The sequence below is a fragment of the Lepidochelys kempii genome, chromosome 1 (assembly GCF_965140285.1).
Source record: "Lepidochelys kempii isolate rLepKem1 chromosome 1, rLepKem1.hap1, whole genome shotgun sequence".
Classification (NCBI taxonomy): Eukaryota; Metazoa; Chordata; order Testudines; family Cheloniidae; genus Lepidochelys; species Lepidochelys kempii.
This window is the reverse complement of record NC_136380.1, coordinates 138,803,287-138,830,696: the sequence shown is the minus strand read 5'-3', so window position 1 is coordinate 138,830,696 and position 27,410 is coordinate 138,803,287. Positions and strand designations below refer to the sequence as shown.

General features: G+C 41.7%; 1 protein-coding gene across 9 annotated transcripts in view; it reads right to left on the bottom strand.

Annotated features, from left to right (window-relative positions):
• The window catches only part of REPS2 (RALBP1 associated Eps domain containing 2), a 144,426-nt gene extending 126,688 nt beyond the window's left edge, over nucleotides 1-17,738 (bottom strand). For all 9 annotated transcript variants that reach the window (XM_073356118.2, XM_073356140.2, XM_073356151.2 and 6 more), the window contains exon 1: nucleotides 17,362-17,738. In XM_073356118.2, the coding sequence (XP_073212219.1) occupies nucleotides 17,362-17,571 (210 nt within the window). In that variant the 5' untranslated portion in view covers nucleotides 17,572-17,738. The remainder of the gene's footprint in view (nucleotides 1-17,361) is intronic.
• Between the last annotated feature and the right edge of the window lie 9,672 nt (nucleotides 17,739-27,410).

Here is a 27,410-nt window from a genome sequence, read left to right as displayed (position 1 = left end):
AATAAGGCACAAAAGCCATTCAAGATTCCAGTGCTACTTTAACGTCTTCCATATCCTTACATATTGTAAACACAAGCAATAGCTTAACTTCCATTGTTCAAAAAGCAGTTCTGGCCACACCAAATAAACTGACATATTTTATCAGTTATTAAACACTATGAACATTCAAGGCACCAACATATCAAACACTGATGGAGTGTGGATCAGAGAAGGAAGAGGATTACAAAAAGAGCTAGTCAATTTCATTTGTTCCTAAGGGAGTATCTTCACTGCAGAGTTAACTTGAGTGCTGCCTCTAACTTAAGTCCCATCCACACACAAAATCCCTTAACTACAGCGTGGTGCTGCTTTGAACTCAAGTTGGCTTGTCTGTCAGGAGGCATAGGCCATAGCTTGAATTAGCTAACACAACCACTCTGTGCAGTTTGAGTGTTACTTCTCAGTGTGGCTGTTCTCACCCCAGCTAGGCTAACCTGAGCATAAATAACTGAGTTAACTGCAGCCAATGGGCGCTGCGGGGGTGGGGCCTGCAGGCACAGGCAGTGCAGAGCCCCCTGGCCCCTATGCCACCTAGGAGCTGCAGGGCCATGCCGGGGAGTCCCCCACCCCAAGGTAAACCCCCCCCCACATGCCCCAACCCCATGCCCCTAGCCCTGAGCCCCCTCCCACACACTCAAACTGCTGCTGCTGGCCCAGGGCAGCCCAGCTCAGGCAGCCCCTGAGCCAGAACCAGCCTCTGTACAAGTCACGGAGGTCACAGAAAATCACGGAATCCGTGACCTCTGTGACAGACTAGCAGTCTTAACTATGACTGGGGCACAAAGGATATCTGCTACCACAAGTTAAAAACAAATAAATACATCAGTGTATTTCCCACTCCCCTAAAAGTCATTTTTCTCAGTAAAAATTGTTTCTTTCTTCACTATTTACCCTCATGGCATTTCCAAGTTGTGAACTCTAGATCTCAAATATTCCCTACATCCATCCTATTTATCATATTTGGCTTATTTCCTACAATTAGTTTCCTAATAGTCTCCTTGTATGGCAGGTTGCTGTTCAACAAAGTATTTATGAAAGCAATCCAGCAATGCCTCTAATATATTTGCCTCCTTCAGTTTTGCATGGTTATCTTAATCAATATCCAAGTAATTAAAGTCTCCTTTGTTGAGAGTTCTGGATTTCCTTCCAGACTGAAGGAGCTGTCAAAATGTTTCTTAAATGAAAACAAGCAGTTCCAATGCAATAACTTTATTTCACACAGATTTGTGCAGGAGATACTTAGCTTTTCCCCTTCCTTGACCTTCTACAGTATTAGCGTTGGTTTTAACCAATATATTACCTTGAGAAGCAGCTCTCTCCTAAATTCTTCTCTTCCCCATCACTAAACTAAAATCCAGCAATGTCATTTTCATATCACCCAATCTATTTGCTCTTGTTGTGTGGAAATGCATCCCTTTGACATCCAAACAGTGGTTCCATTGACTAAAGAAATCATTTATTCACTCTAAACCCCTCTTATGAAAAACATGACTTAAGGCAAAAACCTAAGAAAGAATAATACTTTGACTCAATTTCCATTCAAGGAATATGATTCTTTTATACTATATCTAATAGCCCATCTAGAATGTGTCTTTACCTAATCACTTATTGATAGATGAAGGTGACTGAATACTATGCTTTGATAGCAATATTAATTACAAGGACCATGACAAATATTCTTCTCAAGGCAAGAGATAATGTAATGTATTTAGAACTGATCAAAAAGGGGGGAAATTCTGTCAAAAGTCTGTCAAAGTTTTTCCTCCATTTATCAAGTTTAAAATTATAAACATTTCTAGCAGCTCTAAACATGTTATTCTAAATTGGGGTGAACTGGTGATTGTTTCTGTTAACCTATGTCATACTTTATATCCACATTCCTGCCTTAAGTTACGTATAAACTTGATTTTACAGAACCAACATCATGAATATAATCTTCTTCACCAGAAAAGCCAAAGATTCAATGAAAACTAAACTAATATCTCCAAAAGTGTTCACTCTATATCAGCTTTGAGGCAAATTACAGGGGTAGTACGGAGAGCTTACATTGCCATTTCCTATATGGAACATTTCCTGAGGATAGATACATTATTTCAGTCTCAAAGACTGTCAATTTAGCACCTTTCAAAGAAGTCAAGTAATATGTCTGTAAACAAGTAAGTAATGTATTAAAAGTTAAATGAAACCAATAGCTGGGGCTCATTAGATAAGAAAACTTTTTTTCCCTCTAGTAAATGTTTTCTGTGGCGGAATGAGATTAGAGAAAGAGATTTTCATAGAACTGAATCTGAAGGGTTTATTACGACACAAGTGATTTGAGACTCATCATTTACAGCCTGTCCCTATAAACATTTTTGACGTAGTGCAGAGCTTAGAATCATGACTAGTCATAGTAGTAAGCCCTGCATCTGGTAGCGTTTGCAAGACTAGGTCCTTACCATTACCTGAAGGAGAAGACAACCACCTAAGTCACACAGATCATAGGATGATATAAAATGAAAACTCAAGAGTTACTGGAAACAGAAATAGTAAGGAAAGGATATTTTCAGTGAATAAGTTTGTTCCTGTGGCCTATTCAGAAAGAGGAGATTGTTCATGGAAGTGAGGAAGCTGTGGAGATAGCGAATAAAGAGACTTAAGTAGGTGACTGAATAATGTGCTATGACAGCCACATAATTTACAACGTCAAAGCTCTCAAGACGGATGTTTTTCTGAAGACAGCAGTTATGGTATTATTTTAAATTGGAATTGAACTTGCTGCAGTTGTGTTTGCTAGCTTCTATGAAATAGGAACAATAATGAGTACATCAACCAGTTACACACTGTCCACTTACCAGCCATGAAATAACTTAATTAGTACTAAACTGGACTCAAGCTGGACCAGCAACACCAAGCTAAAAGGATTCATCTCCCTTTGCCTGTCTCTGAGCCATTTAGTCTCTGGTCAGACTAACCTAAACACAATCGTCGTCTTTTTTTAATTACCCAGTAGCTGACTAGTAGTGTATGTGGGCCAAGGCAAATCTTATTAAAACATTTTCCAGTTTCATTCTAGAACACAACACAACACTCATGCTACAGCCAAGAGCATGGCAAGATGCTTCACAATAAGAAGTTAAGGTTAAAATAATTGGAGCAAGCATGCTGAGGACTCATAGACCTAAATGAGATAATGCATCCACAGCATTTCGCCATACTACCACAGTAAAATATTTCCTATGTTATTTGCCAAATATTTCACTTAGTAAAGTATAAAACAAATTCATGGATAAAGAACAGGTCTTTACTTTTGTTCTTTATCACAAATCCAATTTGTCCAATCTTTTGCAAATAAATTCTTTGCATGTAGTTAATCCTTTGTGCTCAGCTCACATCATCAAATTGTACACATTCCCTCTCATGGGTCTTTATGGACTAAATGCACCTAGCAGACTGAACTTTTACACACATCATCTCCCTTAGGAAACAGGCTATGAGCAGCTTTAATATGAACACCACTGATCAAACCAGAGAATAGTTTTAGAATAATTATACACAAAAGTGTTTGCATGGCATTGTACACAAACACAGAGTTGTTTGCACAATTACATACTGAATACACTAGATTTATCTAAATATAACTAGGACAAGAACACTCATAATGAAAAAGGTTACAGAAATACTTCGCTCTCCTAAATCATGCTAGAGCCCCCTCTCGAAGAATCTGAGTTGCTCCCTGTCCAAAATGAAAAGGGACGGGTAAACCCCTTTAAAATCCCTCCTGCCCAGAGGAAAAATCCTCTCACCTGTAAAGGGTTAAGAAGCTAAAGGTAACCTCGCTGGCACCTGACCAAAATGACCAATGAGGAGACAAGATACTTTCAAAAGCTGGGAGGAGGGAGAGAAACAAAGGGTCTGTGTCTGTCTGTTGGTATGCTGCTTTGCTGGGGATAGAACAGGAATGAGTCTTAGAACTTTAAGTAATCTAGCTAGGTATGCGTTAGATTAGGATTTCTTTAAATGGCTGAGAAAAGAATTGTGCTGAATAGAATGACTATTTCTGTCTGTCTGTCTTTTTTTGTAACTTAAGGTTTTGCCTAGAGGGGTTCTCTATGTTTTGAATCTAATTACCCTCTAAGGTACCTACCATCCTGATTTTACAGGGGTGATTCCTTTACTCCTATTTACTTCTATTTCTATTAAAAGTCTTCTTGTAAGAAAACTGAATGCTTTTACATTGTTCTCGGATCCAAGGGTTTGGGTCTGTGGTCACCTATGCAAATTGGTGACGATTTTTACCAAACCTTTCCCAGGAAGTGGGGTGCAAGGGTTGGGAGGATTTTGGGGGGAAAGACGTGTCCAAACTATGTTTCCCAGTAAACCCAGTTAGAGTTTGGTGGTGGCAGTGGTTATTCCAAGGATAAAGGATAAAATTAATTTGTACCTTGGGGAAGTTTTAACCTAAGCTGATAAAAGTAAGCTTAGGAGGTTTTCATGCAGGTCCCCACATCTGTACCCTAGAGTTCAGAGTGGGGGAGGAACCTTGACACTCCCTTATGCACATCCCAATGGATCTGTGCCTCTCTCTTGCTCAAGTAGCTATTTAAATCCCTGACATCCCCCCAACCAGGAAAGGAAAGCCAGTAGGAAGTGGTTGGCCTGATTATGCCAATTCTCACTGCCATTTATGGAAATACATTGGCCTAATTTTTAAAGTGACTAGTGGTTTTGGATACTTCAATTTTGGGGTACCCAACTTGAGACACCATCAAGGAGCCAGAGTTTTTAGAGAGTGGATGCTTACCAATTTCTGCAAATCAATTCCCTTTAAGTTATCTCATATTGGTTACCCAAAAACTGCGGTACCCAAAACCACTAGTCCCTTTTGAAAGCATAGGCCCTATGTCTATGTTAGTTTAAGATGCACTAAAGCCTTTCAATTACCATTTATATAGTACACCTCATGAAACTTGCTCTAATTAGTTTAAATTAAATTTTTAGAGTTCAGATATATAATTTCCTTGGATCTATATTTGCATCTCCTTCTGTTTGTACAAAGCAAAGCACACTGCTGATGAACAAATAGCAATAATAACGTAATTTTTCCTCAAATATACTAATGTCTGCCTTCCTTAATTGCTCTTTCGACCCTATGTCGTTCTGATATTTAAAAAGGCCAGAATGACATCAGTTAGGTCTATCCATACATTAAATGGATAGTAGACCTCTACTTCCTATGCACAAAATATCTCACTTGTTTTATGAGAAAGACAATGGTAATATCTTTTATTGGACCAACTTCTGTTGCTGAAGGAGACAAGCTTCCAAGTTTACACAAAGGTTGTCTCTTTCACAAATAGAAGGTGATTCAATAAAAAGATATTACTTCACCTATCTTGTCTCTCTCATGTCCTGAACCAATACAGCTACAACAACACTGCAAGCAATCATTTGTTTTATGACAAACAGGATGCTTACTTTACACAGGCACATAAAACTAACAGATTTCTCATGACAAATATCTCTCCTCCAAATTATAGGCATCTGCTTCCTGCAGACAGAGCCAGGCAGGTCCCCGCATCACAACATGCACATTGTTAGAGTCCAACATTTACTCCAAGCCAGTTAACTAAGTTATATTTTCAAGACCAAGAAAACTTTAGAGCTAAATTCTGTTCATCGATGCACACATTTAGCTCATGCTTAAGTAATTGGGCAAAACTTAGCACTAAGAGAGAGATGCATTTATCTGTTTAAGAGAAATGGTAAGCCGTGACTTTCCCCAGTCAGAAATCTCATAATCCTTACATTCTTGCTGCCTCAACTCTCATTCTTCTGTATCTTGGGAAGTTGCCTTAAGACTGACATTCATTCCACTCTTCCCACTTAACTGTTGTTCGGCAGAGCTCGAACACTTGTCTCTTTCACAAACAGAAGTTCGTCCAATAAACGATATTACCTCACCCACCTTATCTCTCTACTTAACAGTTCTGCAGTTTAAATTTAAGAACCAACTAAATTACTGCCATTTTTTCCACCCAGAATGTCAGACTTAGAGATTTTTTTTTAATCTATTTATACTTCTGTTTTTAACACAACACCACTGTGGTCGAACAACTCATGGTAACCATAGTAACACGTCACCATAAAGATAGATTAACCTACTAGGCATGTAAAAGAAAAGCAATATAATTTGTCTGAATACTTTGTTTACACAGAAATACAAGGACAGTTCCGGCTTAGAAATGCAGTATTTGTGCAGCTACAGTACCATCATACAACTAGTGTTTGTAATCTGTGGAGCTCAAAATAATACAGGTTGTTGATTCAAAAGTTGAAAGAATGCACTTTTCTTTATAAAATATTAGCTATGTGCTTGTAAACTATTTTAAGTGAGCTGTAGCTCATGAAAGCTTATGCTCAAATAAATTGGTTAGTCTCTAAGGTGCCATTAGTACTCCTTTTCTTTTTATTTTAAGTCTGTAACCCTAAAATCACTCATACATTTACAAAGGTTTAGTTTACAAATAAGGTTTCCTGTACATCATAACGATTTAGCAGAAATAAAATATAAAGTGAAAATTACAGTATGGTGTAAGACTAAAGCATATCATGTAGCTAGTATGTCTGTATTGTGAATCTTACTAGCTATTCTGAGTAGCTATAGCCGTGTCAGTCCCATCTCTCTAGCTACTCTGAGTCACACATTACAGAAATTACAAATCTTACAAACATTTGATTCCTATCTTCCTGTCCCCCAGATTCTCTGCTCAATCAATGTCTTCAATAAAACAGATTAATACTGATTATTAAAGCTAGCCAAAACACACCTTCTCATTGTGAAACACAGAGTAATACTTCGTAAAATACACCATCCAAATACAAATTCTGTTAGTACTTTATTTGTCCAACTAAATGAATTTCTCATCGTGCAGTGGTACAGCAGTTGCTGTATTCACTGCTTGCTTGCAATGCTTCTAAAAAATAGGTCACACTTGACTGTCTAGAAAGAAAGAAATGCTGCAGAACAGTCATAACAGCCACCTGTTACACAGCAATTAATATGTGTAGTATCAATATTTCAATACACTCAGGAAGCATAAACCTGATGAAATATCACTGACACTTTGGTACATCCACTGCTTATGTCTACACCTTCAGAAAACTACACCATTCAACTTTTCTGGAAAGGGTAACTGTCTTTCCAAATCAGAATAGCAGTCTATCTAATCTAGTCTCCTGTTTCCAATGGTGCCCAGAACCAGCTACGTCAGAGGAAGGTGCAAGAAACCCCATTGTGGACAATGATGGAATATTCTACACATAAAGTAACTATCTTCCAAACAATTATCAATTAGTGGTTGGCTTTTGCCCTCAAACTGCAGAAATGGTCTGAAGTAAGTAAGATGAAATTCAATAAGGAAAAATGCAAAGTACTCCACTTACGAAGTAACAATCAGTTGCACACATACAAAATGGGAAATAACTACCGATGAAGGAATACTGAGGAAAGGGATGTGGGGGTCATAGTGGAACACATGCTAAATATGAGTCAACAGTGTAATACTGTTGCAAAAAAAGAAAACATCATTCTGGGATGTAGTAGCAGCATAAGTTTGTGTGCAAGACACAAGAGGCAATTCTTCCACTCTAATCCATGCTGATTAGGCCTCAACTGGAGTATTGTGTCCAGCTCTAGGAGCCACATTTCAGGAAAGATGTGGACAAATTGGAGAAAGTCCAAAGAAGAGCAACAAAAATTATTAGAAATCTAGAAAACATGACTTATGAATGAAGATTGATAAAATTGGATTTGTTTAGTCTGGAGAAGAGAAAACTGAGGGGAACACGGTAACAGTTTTCAAGTACATAAAAGGTTGTTACAAGGAGGAGGGAGAAAAATTGTTCTTCTTAACCTCTGAGGATAGGACAAGAAGCAATGGGCTTAAATTGCAGCAAGAGCGGTTTAAGTTGGACATTAGGAAAAACTTCCTGTCAGGATGGTTAACCACTGAAATAAATTGCCTAGGAAGGTAGTAGAATCTCCATCTTTTTAAGAGCAGGTTAGACAAACACCTGTCAGAGATGGTCTAGATAATACTTAGTCCTGCCTTGAGTGCAGGGGACTGGACTAGAAGACCTCTCAAGGTCCCTTCCAGTCCTGCACTTCTATGAAGCATAAGGATTTTTCTCTCAATCCCTCCCCCTTTCAAAAAAATTTTTTTTCTGATAATAGATATTCTCAATATCCTTATAAATGGCAAGCCTTCTTTAATTATACTAAGCACTTGGCCTGATTGATATCTTGTGGCAATGAGTTCCACAATTAATAATTACCTGTTGCATAACAATTTACTTTTATCAGGTTTAAATTTACTGCCTTTCAGTTTCATTTATATCCCTTTGGTTTTGTATTATGAGAAATGACAAGTAGGAGAACCGAGATAAGTTACCATTCATTATTTTGTATAACCCTCTCTCTTCTCTATGTTAAGCTGTTCCAGTTTTTTCAATTTCTCCTCATACAGGAGTGTGTCTCTGCCTCGCTAGAGACCTTCTATTTCTTTTTTTGAGACAGGATGATCAGAAATGAACACAGCGTTCAATCCTAACAGTTTTCAGAGTAACAGCCGTGTTACTAACAGTCTATTTGCTTTTTTGGACCTACACATTGAGCAAATGTTTTCAGGGAGTTACACACAATATTTCCCCAAGTGGTTACAATTAAATTAGAGCTCAGTAATGTGCATGTGTAGCACTAACTATTCCTTCCAGTGTACATTACTTTGTATTTGTAAACACTGAATTTCTTCCATGTGGCCACTGTGTTGCCAAATCACTTCGCTTTGTTAGATTTGTCTGATGATGTTCAGTTTCCTCTACTCCTGATTAACCTAAATAAATTCTGTCACTTCACTGTCCTCTTCCTTTTCCAGATAACTAACAAACAGACAGGACACTGGTCCTAGTACAAACCTTAGGGGCACCAGACATTTTACAACGTTACCTTAAGAGCCTCCTGGGAGGGATTTTATCTAAGGCTTTTTGAAACTCTAAATAAATAACATCAATAATCTCCTTTATGCAAATGTTGCAGTCACATTCAAGGATTTCTAGTAAACGAGAGAGGCATGAGCAGATAGAAACCAGAATGGTAAACTCCCTTTTATATCCTGTTCATCTAGGTGATTTATAATTCTATTTTAATCCTCATTTCAACCACTTTTCTACTACTGAAGTGAGGCTTACTATTATAATTCACAAAACTGCCTCTAACACCATTTAAAAAAAATGCAACAATTTCCCCAGACTGTAGCGGATTTTAATGAGACTGCATGTTTGTTAGCAATTCACTTTTTCCCCACCATTTCCTCTTTTAGCATTTCACTCTCCGATAATATCAATTTACCTCATCAACATTACCTGATGGATTCCTGTGGCCAACATCCCTGTATGCATCCGATGAAGTGAGCTGTAGCTCACGAAAGCTCATGCTCAAATAAATTGGTTAGTCTCTAAGGTGCCACAAGTACTCCTTTTCTTTTTGCGAATACAGACTAACACGGCTGTTCCTCTGAAACCTTTTTTTCTCCTGTTATACAAGCCATAGCACTACAGGCAAGAAAGGAGGGAAGAGACTTCCCTTCAAGCTCATAATGTTATGCTGTGATCCACCAGAAAAGTAATGGCTGTATAAAGGCATCCTTCAGAGGCTCGTTCACCTGCACATCCACCAATGTGATATACGCCATCATGTGCCAGCAATGCCCCTCTGCCATATACGTTGGTCAAACTGGACAGTCTCTACGTAAAAGAATAAATGGACACAAATCAGATGTCAAGAATTATAACATTCATAAACCAGTCGGAGAACACTTCAATCTCTCTGGTCACGCAATCACAGACATGAAGGTCGCTATCTTAAAACAAAAAAACTTCAAATCCAGACTCCAGCGAGAAACTGCTGAATTGGAATTCATTTGCAAATTGGATACTATTAATTTAGGCTTAAATAGAGACTGGGAGTGGCTAAGTCATTATGCAAGGTAGCCTGTTTCCTCTTGTTTTTTCCTACCCCCCCCCCCCGATGTTCTGGTTTAACTTGGATTTAAACTTGAAGAGTGGTCAGTTTGGATGAGCTATTACCAGCAGGAGAGTGAGTTTGTGTGTGTATGGGGGTGGGGGGGGGATGTGAGAAAACCTGGATTTGTGCAGGAAATAGCCCAACTTGATTGTCATGTTTCCACGGTAAACATCTGATGAAGTGAGCTGTAGCTCACGAAAGCTCATGCTCAAATAAATTGGTTAGTCTCTAAGGTGCCACAAGTACTCCTTTTCTTTTTGTGAATACAGACTAACACGGCTGTTCCTCTGAAACCTGTGTAAAGAGTTGTCACTTTGGATGGGCTATCACCAGCAGGAGAGTGAATTTGTGTGGGGGGGTGGAGGGTGAGAAAACCTGGATTTGTGCTGGAAATGGCCCACCTGATGATCACTTTAGATAAGCTATTACCAGCAGGACAGTGGGGTGGGAGTAGGTATTGTTTCATATTCTTTGTGTATATATAAAGCCTGCTGCAGTTTCCATGATATGCATCTGAGGAAGTGAGCTGTAGCTCACGAAAGCTTATGCTCTAATAAATTGGTTAGTCTCTAAGGTGCCACAAGTACTCCTTTTCTTTTTGCAAATACAGACTAACAGGGCTGTTACTCTGAAACCTTCAAAGGATTATCACACCTTTTCCACAACTACAAACCCTGGAAAGCCAGCAATTTAGAGACAAGAGATTAGAGCACAGGTTCTAGCCTCTGCTGTGGCCCCTGTATGCCAGCTCTACAGGCAAAAGAAACCACAACACCATTTTAAAACAAACCCCATTGAATATACCTCCAGCATAAGGAAGATTTCTAAGTGGCATAGAATTATCAAAATGGCCCTAATGCTGAGTCTCTCCACAGTCCACACAGCACAGTGGCCTTCTGAGAGGAGGGAGAAGGAAGCAGACCAGGATATATTGCCTTCTAGCTGTTAAGAACTACCTGATGCTTCCTGAGGTTGCCATAGCAGTACAATATAAATTAGAGCAATCCCTATGGCTACTCTAGCTCAAGCTGGGGACTTCTCCATTCCCTATCTGTAGAGCCCTGAGAAATTCTTTTATTTATTATAATGTATTATTAAATTTTGTTTTATCATAGGAGGCCCAGGGGACCGGGGGTGGGGAGGGGTCAGGTCCTGCCCTTGGGGAAGGGGAGGAGACCTGGAGAAGGGGAGCAGTTGCACAGTGAGCCCATCCCGTACTCACTCTGCAACAACAGCTCCTGTCCCACAGGGCTGGGCCCCTAGCTCCATGCTTCAAGTGATGCAACAGGATGCGGGGTGGAGGGGTGTCAAATTTGAGAGAGTGATGCTGCAAACCCATGCTCCAGGGTTTGCCACTCACTCAGATTTGGCCTGGCTGCCCCCCCCCCAGTCATGACAAAGGGTTGGATGGGCCAAATTAGAGCACGGAGCCAGGCCCAGGCCCACAGGACAGGAGCCGCTGCTGCAGAGTACATTTCCCCCCATTTTATCTTATCAATTGTTTTTCGTTTTAATTTTGTGTTACTTCACATTTGTGAAAAACATGGGGCTCTACTGAGCTTTCTACAGAGTCTGAGGATCGCAAACATTACATAAAGTACCTTCCCCTTCTGGCCTGTGCAGAGCTCAGTTCAACTGCAATCCAGACTGGTGCATTGGATTCCAATCTATGTCTCCTACATGGCAACGACCACCAGTACCACTAACTCCATGAGGCAGCATAAAAGCTTGCATACTAAGCACGAAAACTTCCTTTAAATAAAAAAAAAGTAAAAGTCCCGTTGTCAAACAACTATTTCTAAACGAGTTATCTATTAACACAAGCTAGCCACTTCTTCCTAAAATGGCTGCAACCTTTATCAGTGGCAACCACATATTATACACCGCTGCTTTATTTTATGTTTCCAGCATTGTACTCTCTGTGGATAAAAACTGATCAGATTGTTTTTTATCATTCTTAAAGCATGCAAAGTGAAAAATAATTCAGAAAACCAACTATAAATTTTTTCTTGCAACAATTTTCCAAAGTTTTTCTTTGTTAGATTATTTTTTCTGCAGTTTCAACATGTTAGCTAATACTTTTGATGGGGGTGGTTGCTAGCATGACCAACAGAGAGAATTCAGAGTAAGATTAGAGGACTGAAGTAGTATTCTGTGTACAGAAGTTTAAGAATCTGAACTTGAGAATTTCTTTATTTTCATTAACTGTAAATAAAACCTGAGGACAAAAATCTCTGAGAAACTAGATTTTAAAACATGATAAACTATAGTTAAGCTTTGAACTATAGCCAATTAAGAAGTTCAGTGCTGTGAAAAGACTTACAAAACTGTAATTTGGGGCTGATCATATTTTGATTTTGTGAATTAATGAAGATGGTCTTGTTACTACTCATGATATAGAAAGACAGAATATTTGACTTAACTAATTATTTTTATCTGAATGTGACACAGAAAGCAATTTTACTTTTTCAGTTCTCTTTTTTTATGAAGTTCTTGGTTATTGGGTTTTTTTTTAAATCCATCTTCATAAACTCCCCAGAAAGTCCATTTCTATGGAAAACTTTGGAACACTTTTACAAAGCCTGTAGTTATAACAGTCTGCTAATTTAGGGTTTCATCCTACAAGCACAAAGGGCATATCCTGCTACTGGACCCATTCAGGCACAAGGATTCACTTGCATAGATGCCTCACTGAAGTCACTGGAGCAGAGCACGTGTGCAGGGGTTCACTTGTGTGGAACCAGTTGCAGGATGCAAGTTTATTCACACACGTAGTACTACTGAAGTCAATTATAAACCAGTTTATGAATAAGCCTCTCTGTACATCATAAGAACCTGGAAGGAATTCTAAAATAAACAAGTAAAAATCACAAACCGTTGCCAGCTGAAGTCACATCCCAGAGCAAGAAAATGCACACAATACTATAATAAATCACACTCAAATGATACAGTACTAATATACTATGCTAAAATAAGAGCCATGGAATAAAACCATATTAAGAAAAATCACTAATAGATTTGATTTATATAAGTAACTTCAAGATTATCAATTCAGTTTTTTCTTTTAAAAATAAGTTCCTTAAGCCTTCTTTCTCGTTTTAAATTATTTTTCCTCTTTCCCAAATGTTAGTAAATTTAAGGTCCGAACTCTGCAATTAGATCCAGGTGGGTGAATTCCTGCAAGGATTCATAAGGAGCCCCACCAACTCATGGCAGATCCAAACACACTTTGTCCTTGTCTACACTGGTAGCAGTGTGTAGGATACTTGTAGCTACACACTGCAGCAAAACGCAAGCTGCGTGCATGCTGCGGTGCGTAGCTACACATAGCAGTAAAAGGCTCTGGCAGTGGAGAAAGTTCCGGCAGTGGAAAGGCAGCAGGAGGCAATGCTGCTAAAAAAATATCCGTGCAGATTGGGGGGCACTGCTTGGATGCACAGAGAGCCATGTAGGGTATGCACCTACAGTTCTGGTGTGTCTGTCCTCTCCTCACCTAAGCAGAGCCTCACCCTCTACACTTTTCAGAGTAACAGCCGTGTTAGTCTGTATTCGCAAAAAGAAAAGGAGGACTTGTGGCACCTTAGAGACTAACCAATTTATTAGAGCATAAGCTTTTGTGAGCTACAGCTCACTTCCTCAGATGCATATCGTGGAAACTGCAGCAGGCTTTATATATACACAGAGAATATGAAACAATACCTATTCCCACCCCACTGTCCTGCTGGTAATAGCTTATCTAAAGTGATTTCCAGCACAAATCCAGGTTTTCTCACCCTCCACCCCCCCACACAAATTCACTCTCCTGCTGGTGATAGCCCATCCAAAGTGACAACTCTTTACACAATGTGCATGACAATCAAGCTGGGCTATTTCCTGCACAAATCCAGGTTCTCACATCCCCCCACCCCCATACACACACAAACTCACTCTCCTGCTGGTAATAGCTCATCCAAACTGACCACTCTTCAAGTTTAAATCCAAGTTAAACCAGAACATCTGGGGGGGGGGGGCGGGTTAGGAAAAAACAAGAGGAAACAGGCTACCTTGCATAATGACTTAGCCACTCCAAGTCTCTATTTAAGCCTAAATTAATAGTATCCAATTTGCAAATGAATTCCAATTCAGCAGTTTCTCGCTGGAGTCTGGATTTGAAGTTTTTTTGTTTTAAGATAGCGACCTTCATGTCTGTGATCGCGTGACCAGAGAGATTGAAGTGTTCTCCGACTGGTTTATGAATGTTATAATTCTTGACATCTGATTTGTGTCCATTTATTCTTTTACATAGAGACTGTCCAGTTTGACCAATGTACATGGCAGAGGGGCATTGCTGGCACATGATGGCATATATCACATTGGTGGATGTGCAGGTGAACGAGCCTCTGATAGTGTGGCTGATGTTATTAGGCCCTGTGATGGTGTCCCCTGAATAGATATGTGGGCACAGTTGGCAACGGGCTTTGTTGCAAGGATAAGTTCCTGGGTTAGTGGTTCTGTTGTGTGGTATGTGGTTGTTGGTGAGTATTTGCTTCAGGTTGCGGGGCTGTCTGTAGGCAAGGACTGGCCTGTCTCCCAAGATTTGTGAGAGTGTTGGGTCATCCTTTAGGATAGGTTGTAGATCCTTAATAATGCGTTGGAGGGGTTTTAGTTGGGGGCTGAAGGTGACGGCTAGTGGCGTTCTGTTATTTTCTTTGTTAGGCCTGTCCTGTAGTAGGTAACTTCTGGGAACTCTTCTGGCTCTATCAATCTGTTTCTTTACTTCTGCAGGTGGGTATTGTAGTTGTAAGAAAGCTTGACAGAGATCTTGTAGGTGTTTGTCTCTGTCTGAGGGGTTGGAGCAAATGCGGTTGTATCGCAGAGCTTGGCTGTAGACGATGGATCGTGTGGTGTGGTCAGGGTGAAAGCTGGAGGCATGCAGGTAGGAATAGCGGTCAGTAGGTTTCCGGTATAGGGTGGTGTTTATGTGACCATTGTTTATTAGCACTGTAGTGTCCAGGAAGTGGATCTCTTGTGTGGACTGGACCAGGCTGAGGTTGGTGGTGGGATGGAAATTGTTGAAATCATGGTGGAATTCCTCAAGGGCTTCTTTTCCATGGGTCCAGATGATGAAGATGTCATCAATATAGCGCAAGTAGAGTAGGGGCTTTAGGGGACGAGAGCTGAGGAAGCGTTGTTCTAAATCAGCCATAAAAATGTTGGCATACTGTGGGGCCATGCGGGTACCCATAGCAGTGCCGCTGATCTGACCCTCTACACTGCTGTTTATACCCATGCCAGAGGGGCATGCAATGTATGTACTCTACACACCACTGTGAGTGTGCAGTGTAGACGTACCCTTTGACTTCCAACAGTGGTACTGGCAACATTTTTTCCTCTGGATATTATTAAGTAAGCAGCACCTGGAACAGTGGAGGGCATCTGGTCATGGAAGTAACTTCTCCTATTGTACTTCAGCATATCCTGGACATTATGTAAATCCAAATCAAATGCTCATTAAGAGAAGGCCTGACTGTTTCCAGGGAAACGACACAGTTTAGTCCCTGCAGGCCATGGCCAGTTATACCTGTTAGTCAACTTAGTCTAGACATTCCTTGTTAAATATCAAACAGAAACAAATATTTCTGAACAACAGCATTTCTTAAACTCCTGACAACAAAATACAAGTTTGGTGTTTTTCTTCCTATGTTTAGTTTATTACTAACCAGAATGTGCTACTGGACTGAGTTAATCAAATTACTATTCCACAGGAGGAAGAGAAGAATTAAGACCTGCTTAGTATACATAAGGTAATTTCATCATTTGTAAGCATACGTAATATAATTGTCTACTCTTTGTATTTACATACATTTTAAATGTTGTATTGTTAAGATTTTTTGTGACAATCCCAGAATAAAATATACTGAGTATGATTCATAAACCTGGGAATACACAACATTATTATATATTTATTTTGGTAATCAAAGCTGATCTAGGAATGTGTCTAATGAAATTTATGATAATACTTAGTTTAAAGTCACAGTCTATGTAAAAAAAAAATATGCATATATACCCCGAAAGGATAACAAATAATCTTGCATTCATCCCAAGGGATCCCGAATGACTGTTCATGTACACTGATGCGCAAATCACCCACTACTAATATGTAAACACCTAGAGCATGAAACAACAGATACTGAACAATTATTGCAATATTACAAGATAGTTTAGGGCAGATTTAAAAAAAAAGTTAGGATTACATATTTGTGTTCCCAAAAACATTTCAAATACAAAGCTGTCTCAAAAAACACTACGTACAATTGGGATAGTACAAAGTTTACTGCTACAATATTTTTAGAGCTGGTAGCAGAGAATTATATAGCAAACAATAAACAGTCTTCAGCTGAATATATACCTTCAACAGTTAGAGGTATACTCATTTGTTTCAGACTCTCTAGACTATTGAAAGAGTAAAGGAAGAGGGGCTAAACTAGCTAAAGTTGCCAAATACTCCATTCCAGTTCAAAATCTCTGAATCCTAATACTAATAATAAATATTCAGAATACTTAGCACTTACAATGCATTAAACATTAGCTGGTTAAAGAGCACATATGGATTCAATGGAATACAATACTCTGAGTAGTGTTTAACTTTCCTGGATAGCTAAATTCAGAACTTAAACATTTTTAAAAGCAATAACACACCGCATATAGTCTTACCAACAATACTCATCAAAAACTTAAACCCTCTTTTCCTTCTTTTTTTTTTTTTTAAAAAAAACCATTGGATCACGACCAGAAAAAAAAAAGTTTGTTTTTTCGTCACACAACTATAATCCCAAATCCAGCACTCCGGGCAGTTTCACCGTGTGATAGGATTTTAATGCATAGCACAGGGAAGTTCTACACATATTTTTTCAACTTTCTTGAGAGGTGTCACTTGTCTGCTTAAACCCACGGGCTTATCTGTTTCGTATTAAAACACAGTATCACTAGGGGGCCGCGGGGGGTCGAGGGAGAGAAGACAGAGGAGCGTGTGAGTGACAACAGACAAACAAGAACAAAAGGCAGAGGAAACTTTCTCCTCAAGGTGCAGCTCACCCCCCCCCCCGCATTCCCCCTACCCCGAGCAGGCTGAGCCAGGGCAGGAGAATCAGCTGAGAGGGAAATACGTCCTCCCACTCCCGCCAACCCTTCCCCTTTAGTGGGGCACAAGTGCCCCCCACCCCCCGTGGGGCAGAAGCAGTGCAAGCCAGCCGAGCGCCCCCGCCCTCCGGCTCACCCACCTGGTGCAGCGTGTCCGCAGGGAGCTGCGACGCCCTGAACAAGTCGCCCACTTTGCTCCCCCCGGCGGCTGGGGCCGGCGCCGAGCCCCCCTCGGGCGCGGGCGAGCAGCAGAGCGAGAAGAGCTCGGCGTAGCGCTGCTGCTCCGCGTCGCTGAGGGGCAGAAGCAGCCCCGCTCCCCCCGCGGCTGCCCCGCCGGCTCCCTGCTCCATGGGCGCCGCGGCGGAGACGAGGGGCAGCGGGAGCGGCAGGGAGGAGGAGGAGGCGGCGGCGCCGCCAAGGGAGAAGGCGCCGTCCCCGTCCCCCCGCCTCCGCGGTGCAGCTCTGCAGTGCTCCGGCTGCCGGCCGGCCGGCGAGCCGCTCGCTCAGCACCTTTCCCCCCAGCCCCGCCCGTCGCAGGCGGCAGCCAGACAGCGGCCCCCGCAGGAGCAGAGCGGGACGTGCCCAGCCGGCCCGCCGCGGAGCCCGCAGTGCCACGGCCGGGGCTGGCCAGCGGGAACGCGGCGCGGGGAAGGGGAAGGGGGCGCCGGATGCGGCACCCCCGAGCGGGGCAGCGCGGCCGCGGCGGTGCCGGGAAGCGCGCAGCGGCCCCAGGGGCGGCGGCGGAGGGGAAGGAACTGCAGCCACCCGCGCTGGGATGGGACGGGACGGGAAGGGGGGGGAAGAGAGAGGCGACCCCCAGAGGGAAAAGGCTCTGCCGGCCTGGAGAGGTTTGGGGAGCTTTGCACAAGCCCTTCCGGTCACTCGGGAAAGACCGGGGTCAGTGAAGGGTTCCCGGGTCAGAGCTAAAGGGGCAGCCTTTTGTGTATGATACAGGCTGTAACCACCTGATCCTAGGCCAGTCCCCAAACCTCCCTCTCTCCTCCCTATAGTCTTAGCTATTCCAATTGCATTGTCAAAAATGTTCAGGATCGCTTTCGTGACTGAGGGCCTAGCTGTGGACTGCTGACATGGCCCCCTTTGATGGAGTGGCTGAAGGCCTGCCAGGCTTCAGTGTGTTTATCCTCACAACACTCCTGTTAGATAGGGAAGTGCCATTATCCCCACTGTACAGCTGGGGAACCCAGGCACAGAGAGGCCAGGTTACAGAGGAAGTTTGTGGCAAAGCAGGGAACTGAAAACAGACCTCCCAAGGTAACACCATAACCATAATGCATCCAATGAAGTGAGCTGTAGCTCACCAAAGCTTATGCTCAAATAAATTGGTTAGTCTCTAAGGTGCCACAAGTCCTCCTTTTCTTTTTGCGAATACAGACTAACACGGCTGCTACTCTGAAACCATAACCACAAGACTATCTTTGCTCATTTTCTGAGGTACTAGACACCCACACAACCTGTCGGCTTCACTGGAAGATGGGGCGGGATGTTCAGCATTGCTGAAAATCAAACTAGGCTAGCTTAACTTAGTTAACAATTTGACTTGTCACACTCCCACTGCTGCCACTCTAATGCTGGCAGTGGTTTTGTGTGTGCATTTGGCTGCAGTGCTTCAGCCAGCCACCCTTACCAGAGCTGCCCACCTTCCCTATGAAGTCAAACCAAGGGGAGTTCCTGATAAAAAAAGCTAATATGCATTCTCTGTATATTATTTCTGGTTTGGAGACAGCATTCATATGTTTCTATTTTAGTTGTTTTTTTTAAGACAGTTTCTTTTATTGGATATGTGTTACAGTCAAAATCCTTTTTAAATAGTACCACCCATTGTCAAAAATGCCACTTGAGTGCTGTGTATAAGATCATTCAATAAACTAAAATAAGGCTTAATGAACCAACAGTGAATGGTTAGTAGAAAAACAGTCCACAGTGTGGTGTTTTGTGTAGGTAACACAGGTAAAAGGCCCCATTCATTCTGCACTCTTCATTCAGACAAAATTCCGACTATTTCAACAGGGATCTAGAGCAAGCAATATGGGGTCTTCCCTAAGGGGCCTGGTTGTGCAAATATTTATGCATGTGCTTAACTTTGTTTCCTACCATGAGTAGTCCCAGTAACACTTGCAGTAATAAAGTTAAGCATGTGCATGTTTGCAGAGTCAGGGCCTTAATTAGAAGTATGGGACTGAACCCAACAGAGACGATATTTTTAGACCTTAGACTTTTTTAAGTCAGCAACCATGAATTGTATTTTCTTTTCAGCCAGCAATACATTCTTCTTAGGTGCAATTTAAGGGATGAGGCAATTAACTATGAAACTAATTTAGCTATCAGTTTAGGTGTCCTCAGCAGCTTCTGGTGAGGGTACAATGTCTGGCCCAAGACAATTCTGGACACCTGGTATCCACCTCCACTTACTTACAGTACAAATACTAGGCAGGAGGCTGTTGCTAGTCATTCCACCCACTCACCCCCAACGTATAAGTAGTTTAGGTAGAGAGATGCGAGAGATGGATGGGGGTTTTCTTGGTATTCTGGCAAAAGCATAAAATTTAAATTTAATTAATTTCCATCAAACAAAATATATTGTTGAAAAAATATTAAGGTTGCTCAAGTACATCTGCCACCAAAAACTCATAGAAAGCTAGAACATCATTAGTTAATCACTCACCCAACTCTTGCAACCAACAACCATCATTTTATTTCCAAACTGCCCTACTTACCCCACATCATATATAACTACTCCCTCCACCTTTGCACAAAACATACAACCTTTAACTCCTATAATATACAGTGGATGTTTTCTAAATGTTTGGAATGTTGAATTAGAATTGAAATGGTTGGTTGGTGGGTATGGGGTAGGTTTTTAGTTAATGGTTATATTTAAGTGGATAGCATTGGATGACTATTAATGGAGGGAAATCTTTGTTCAATAAGGAAAGAGGTTTGCAGTGGCATTTATCAGTTTTAGAATTTATTGTTTAAAGCTCAGCTCAAAAAGTCTGAAAACTGCTCAGGGTGCAGGGAGGGGGCAGCTAGGAGCTGTGCGCTGAGAGGGTGTAGCTCAGGATGCAGGGAGGGAGGGTCTGTGTGTGGATGGCAGGCAGCTCAGGGTGCAGGCACGTAGTAGCTAGGGGCTGTGTGTAGGCAGGGGGTAGCTCAGGGTGCAAGGAGGGGGTAGCTAGGGGCTTTGTGCAGGCAGGGGGTAGCTCAGAATGCAAGCAGGGATGTAGGTCAGGGTGCAGTGTGCTGGGAGGGTTGCTGCTCCCTGAGTGCTGTGCCAGCCCCGGAGCCAGGTCCCCCTGCCCAGGCAGTTCTTACCAGCTGCATGACCAGTCAAAGGGTGCTGGGAGCTGAGGAGCAGCCGCAGCCCCGAGCACCAGCAGCAGGAGGAGGAGACTGGATGGGAGTGGGGGAATGCCACAGCAGCTGCCCACTCCCTGGCACCAGCCAGAGCAGCAGCAGCTGCTCTGCACTGCCCTGCTCTGGCTTCCTGACTCCGACCTGGCCAGGGAGGGGGACCTCAGGGGTAAGGGAGAGGAGGAGGTGGGGAATGTGAGTGGAGCTAACCAGAATGGGGCAATCCCAAGGGCAAGGCACTGCAGTTGGGGAAGGGGTGTTTGGCAACACCTCCCCTGTGTCTCCCCCACCCCCAACTCCACCCATATGGGACACTGGGTTTGTAAACCCCCTGAAACTGGCTCATGGCCCCCTGGTTGAGAACCGCTGGGCTAGGAAACACCATCCCATCTGATGAATGATTACTTGGCCTCTGTTATTCATGCCTCACCATCTCTTAGCTGCATTACTACAGTTATGCAATATTCCTGGGAAAGAAACCTTCAATGTTTAGGAAACCCTAACTAGTTTACTTGGTCCTGCCTCAGCACAGGAGGCTGGACTTGATGACTTCTCAAAGTCCCTCTCAGCTCTACATTTCTACAATTCTAGTACAGAACTCTCAGTGCATCTACTCAGTCATACTGGCTACCACCATGAGCACACCAGACTTGTCCTCCACACTCTATACTGGCTTTCCATACGCATAGAATATCAAATCCAAGTTCAAGGTCTCGGCCCTTATCTTCAAGGCACTCAATGGCCTTGGGCTGAGGGTATCTAAAAGCTCAACTAAAGCTATGGAATGAAGTCCCTGGCCAACATTTTTGCTTCTCTGCCACATGGAACTTTCTACAGTAAGTAAAGCTCACCTGGGCAGGAGACAGCACTTTCTCAGAGGCTGGTCCAAGACTGTGGAATGAATTCCCATAGGAACCATGGATTATCACAAACTTCACCACCTTCTGTTCCAAGGGCAAGGCACATTCTTTGACCTTGCCTTCTCTCACACAAATATCTAGAAATGTATGCGCACATGCACATGTGCATAACATTTAAAACAAAACACTTCACTACCCACACCTCTGCCCTGGGGAGATGATAAGAGAAGAAACACATGACATATATTAGTCATATCACTTAATGCACTACTGGAAGCTGATCAGATACAGTGCTGATTAGCATAGTATAAGAACCTATATAGAAAAGAAGGTTGCATGTTTTACGCAGAGGTAGAGGGAGGAGACCTGTGTGGTATGGATGGGGAATGTGGGTGTGGAGGGAATATGTTGTAGAAGATGAAATCATAGTTATAGGTTGCAAGGGTTGTGTGAGGAGTTAACTAGTGATTTCCTGGCTCTGTTGGTGGAATATGCACTTGAGCAAACTTAACAGGTTTTTATTAAAGATTTGTTTTGTTTAGTGGAATTTCCCGTTTTTTTAAGATGTCTATATGAACATTGAAAGCGATTATGCCTTGGATAGCTATCAAAGCTGATATATAATACCATCTCAAAGACCTGTTGTAGACTTATACTTCGACATTCCTCTTACATTGCTCCCATGTTCCTTCTGCCCTCACCCCCAGTCCTGATTCCCTTTATGTTCCCTCCACTCACATGTTTGATACCCACCATGTCCCAATATGCCCCTACCAAATTCACCTTTTAAACACTGGTTAACATTTAAAAGCTGAATGTGGGGTGAACTAGGAGTGTGGAGGGAAAGGGGGGAGAAGCATGATGTGAAATAGGGCTGTCGGGTGGGGCTGAGTCAATACATATGTGGGTAAAGAGAGGGAGGCGATACTTTGTGGAATGGCAGATAATGATGGAAACAGGTCAGTTATACATAAGCCCTTTCATTTTCAGTTTTAACCGATTTTTATAGAAAAAATCTCAGGTTTTACAAAAAGTATGATTTTTTCCCCAATTTTTATCCTACTTTTGTATCATTCAAATATATAAAAAATTTGTTTTATTAGGAAAATATAATAGATTTCATGAGATATATGTATTATATATAATACATTAGCCTGTGTGTATATGCAAAGCTCCCTGATGAAGTAAGGCTATTTATTAATCTAGAACAGTGGGAGCCACGATCAGCCAAACCTGCGGATGCGGCAGGTAAACAAAGTGGCCCAGCCCCGCACGGGCTTTCCCCACACAAGCGGTGGAACAAGTTTGGGAACCACTGGTATAGAAGATACACACTATAAACAAACAGGCACTCATGCAAGCTCTGAAGTGTGTGTGCATCTAAACGTACTGATGAATCTCATGCCCACCGCATATACCTTTCAAGCTGTTAGCAGATAACAGTTTAAAGATCTGACACACTAAAATGGGAAGAAAACGAAAATCTGTATGAGAATACATTTCAGAACACAAAGAAATATTCAAAAGTTTTAAAAACAAACAAACAGGAGAAAAGGATGAAGTTGAGTCTGTGCACTTAGATGGTGTGGCACAATTATTAAAGGTAAATATTTATAAGCTAATAGTTCTAAGTCTGCAACAGTAAACTGTTTATTCAAATGAAAAGTTTTATTTGGGGATTATTTGGGGATTAGAGATATATTGTTTTCTTAAACTTAGAGGTGGCATTGTGTTCTCTTTTAGTTCTGCAACAAACTACATTGAATTTAACTGGGAATTGGTCCTGCTTCGAGCAGGGGGTTGGACTAGATGACCTTCTGGGGTCCCTTCCAACCCTGATATTCTATGATTCTATGAATTCTATTAATCAAAGTTTTAATCTACTGAATACTTTTCCCCCCATCCTTCCGTCCACCAAAATAAACCCCGATATTTACCCAGAAAAATTAATAGTTTTTTCCACCAATTTTCACCTCTTTTTGTTCTTGTAGTAATAAACACCGATACAATCCTGGGGAAAATTAAATAAAGTAAAAACTGAAAACGAAGTGCCCTAGTTATACAGAACAACGGGGATTGTTTGGTAATGTGGAGTCATGTAAACAGCATGTGTTTTAACAGCGCCAAATACCAGGTCATAAACCTAGGAACAAAGAACATAAGTCATACTTCTAAGGAGAGGAACTGTGTCGTGGGGCAGGGAAAGGGTTGGTGTCCATGCCTGGCAGTACCACCTAGTACCAATACTCTGGCTGTGTCACCAGTGGCGGGAGTCTGCAGCTGCATCACCCGGAGATAGGTTCCAACCCAGGACCCAATAAAACAATAATTCAAAATATAGAGCCTGTGGGTGGGCACCCCAAGCCTGCTCCCTGGGCCACTTCTTAGTCTGGCTTCAGTTCCTCTGCTCATGCCTCTGGTTTCCTTGTGAGTTCCCCTGGAATCCTCTCAGAGAGTCTTCCTTTTTCAGTCGGGGTTCATTGTTGCTGTCCTCTGCAGTTGAAGGGCCTGCAGCAGCTTAGCGGTGTGGCCTGGTGGCAGAAGCCTGCACCACATATCTGCTCTCCTGCTCAGTCCATGTAAACTGAGCCAAGCTGCTCCCTTTTGAGTTCGGCCTCTATTGTGAGCATTCCCAAAACAGAAGTTGTATATAGACAACTGTACACCTATAAGTCAAAATGGTGTTTAGTATTCTATTGTTCCCTTTTTCTGATTAAAATAATATTAATTAGGTAAGTAGGCCTAAAATGTAACCTATCAAAGCTCCTTTAATATGTGTCTACCTCCCTTGTTCCCAAAAATAAAGAATTCAATGCCTTCTTCTAAAAACAAACAAAAAGTGCTAACAGCTGCCCTCCAAATCCATGTATGATTAAGGGGGAAAAGCATCAGTAAAAAACAGATTCTGTTTCACAGGAACAATAATAACATGATTGAATGTATCTATATATTTTTTGCTTTTTAGTTTTAAAAATTGTCGGTATAGAAATAATTCACTTTGCAGCAGAACTTAATGGTTCCTAAAGAATATTCCTTTACTTTTGTACAGTACAGTCTAATCAATAAAACTTTTCCATTTTTTAAACAATCTACCTGTGTTTTTATATGGGCCTCGTAGCATGGCTGTTCTAGCACTAAAAACATATAAGACCAACATAGATTTAAAGAAAAGGAGGACTTGTGGCACCTTAGAGACTAACCAATTTATTAGAGCATAAGCTTTCGTGAGCTACAGCTCACTTCCTCAGATGCATATCGTGGAAACTGCAGCAGGCTTTATATATACACAGAGAATATGAAACAATACCTATTCCCACCCCACTGTCCTGCTGGTAATAGCTTATCTAAAGTGATTTCCAGCACAAATCCAGGTTTTCTCACCCTCCACCCCCCACACAAATTCACTCTCCTGCTGGTGATAGCCCATCCAAAGTGACAACTCTTTACACAATGTGCATGACAATCAAGCTGGGCTATTTCCTGCACAAATCCAGGTTCTCACATCCCCCCCACCCCCATACACACACAAACTCACTCTCCTGCTGGTAATAGCTCATCCAAACTGACCACTCTTCAAGTTAAAATCCAAGTTAAACCAGAACATCTGGGGGGGGGGGGGTAGGAAAAAACAAGAGGAAACAGGCTACCTTGCATAATGACTTAGCCACTCCAAGTCTCTATTTAAGCCTAAATTAATAGTATCCAATTTGCAAATGAATTCCAATTCAGCAGTTTCTCGCTGGAGTCTGGATTTGAAGTTTTTTTGTTTTAAGATAGCGACCTTCATGTCTGTGATCGCGTGACCAGAGAGATTGAAGTGTTCTCCGACTGGTCCTAAAGGATGACCCAACACTCTCACAAATCTTGGGAGACAGGCCAGTCCTTGCCTACAGACAGCCCCGCAACCTGAAGCAAATACTCACCAACAACCACATACCACACAACAGAACCACTAACCCAGGAACTTATCCTTGCAACAAAGCCCGTTGCCAACTGTGCCCACATATCTATTCAGGGGACACCATCACAGGGCCTAATAACATCAGCCACACTATCAGAGGCTCGTTCACCTGCACATCCACCAATGTGATATATGCCATCATGTGCCAGCAATGCCCCTCTGCCATGTACATTGGTCAAACTGGACAGTCTCTACGTAAAAGAATAAATGGACACAAATCAGATGTCAAGAATTATAACATTCATAAACCAGTCGGAGAACACTTCAATCTCTCTGGTCACGCGATCACAGACATGAAGGTCGCTATCTTAAAACAAAAAAACTTCAAAGCCAGACTCCAGCGAGAAACTGCTGAATTGGAATTCATTTGCAAATTGGATACTATTAATTTAGGCTTAAATAGAGACTTGGAGTGGCTAAGTCATTATGCAAGGTAGCCTGTTTCCTCTTGTTTTTTCCTACCCCCCCCCCCCAGATGTTCTGGTTTAACTTGGATTTTAACTTGAAGAGTGGTCAGTTTGGATGAGCTATTACCAGCAGGAGAGTGAGTTTGTGTGTGTATGGGGGTGGGGGGGATGTGAGAACCTGGATTTGTGCAGGAAATAGCCCAGCTTGATTGTCATGCACATTGTGTAAAGAGTTGTCACTTTGGATGGGCTATCACCAGCAGGAGAGTGAATTTGTGTGGGGGGTGGAGGGTGAGAAAACCTGGATTTGTGCTGGAAATCACTTTAGATAAGCTATTACCAGCAGGACAGTGGGGTGGGAATAGGTATTGTTTCATATTCTCTGTGTATATATAAAGCCTGCTGCAGTTTCCACGATATGCATCTGAGGAAGTGAGCTGTAGCTCACGAAAGCTTATGCTCTAATAAATTGGTTAGTTTCTAAGGTGCCACAAGTCCTCCTTTTCTTTTTATAGATTTAAAGCAGTGCAGGCTAGGGCAGGAGTACTAAAAAACTGTTTTTCCATGGCAGAAAATCCCAAGTGAAGGTGGTCATGAAAACACCACCTTTCCTACTCCTGGGTGTATCCTCTGAGGGGCAAGGGAATTAACTGGGGAAATGTAATTTACATCTTGCACCACTTTGAGTGAATCTGGCCCATTGTTCATAATGATAGCTCTTCTATCTGCTTTCTTATGCTGAAGAAAAGAAGACAGTCATGAGAGAATTAAGCAGATGAACAAGCTTTATATCCATTATATCAGGCATGCTTGGAATGTAATTGACAAGCTTGTTGCTTTACATATTAATTCAGTGAGTCAACACTTCATACAGGGTGTAACAGATCCTTTATTAGTCTTTTCATTGTTTCGTATTTTGAGATGTTTCAGTTTTAAACAAAACATGGAAAATGTTAATGAGCTATAGAATTAGGTTCCCAGCTTGCTTGTTAAATACAACTAAAACATGAAAAATGCCTAAAAACAAGCTATTTTCCAACACTGACTTTTTCCTTGTCTTGAAAAATTAGGTAACAAATTATGAAAAATCCCTCTTTTGAAGGGACCAAGGAAAATGTAGTTAATGTCAGTTTCCCTGTGAGTAAACATTTTCATTTGTCACTCTCCAGTATGTAGCAACATAAAATTAATACTGCATGTTCTCATATTTGACAAATTTTGATTTATGTGGTACATTTTTTCTAGCTCTATGCAAACTAAGGTCCTGATCCTGCAAAGACTTATTAATGTGCTTAATTTTACACATTGAGTGTATATCTACATGAAAGTTTGCTTGTGTATGTCTCCACAAGCTACAATCACACCTGTGTGTAGACATACTGTGTGGGCAGTGAATAGGACTATTCACAGTGCAAACAGTTAAGCACATGCTTACTTCTTTGCAGCATCAGGCCTGAGATATTGTCATGATTTTGATAACCTTCTGTGGGTTAGACTTCCAGGAAAGTATGTCCTCATCTGTGTACTGTCATTATTTTCCCCAAGGCCTGTGAGTTTATTCTTTTACAATAGTTTTATAGGAGATTCAA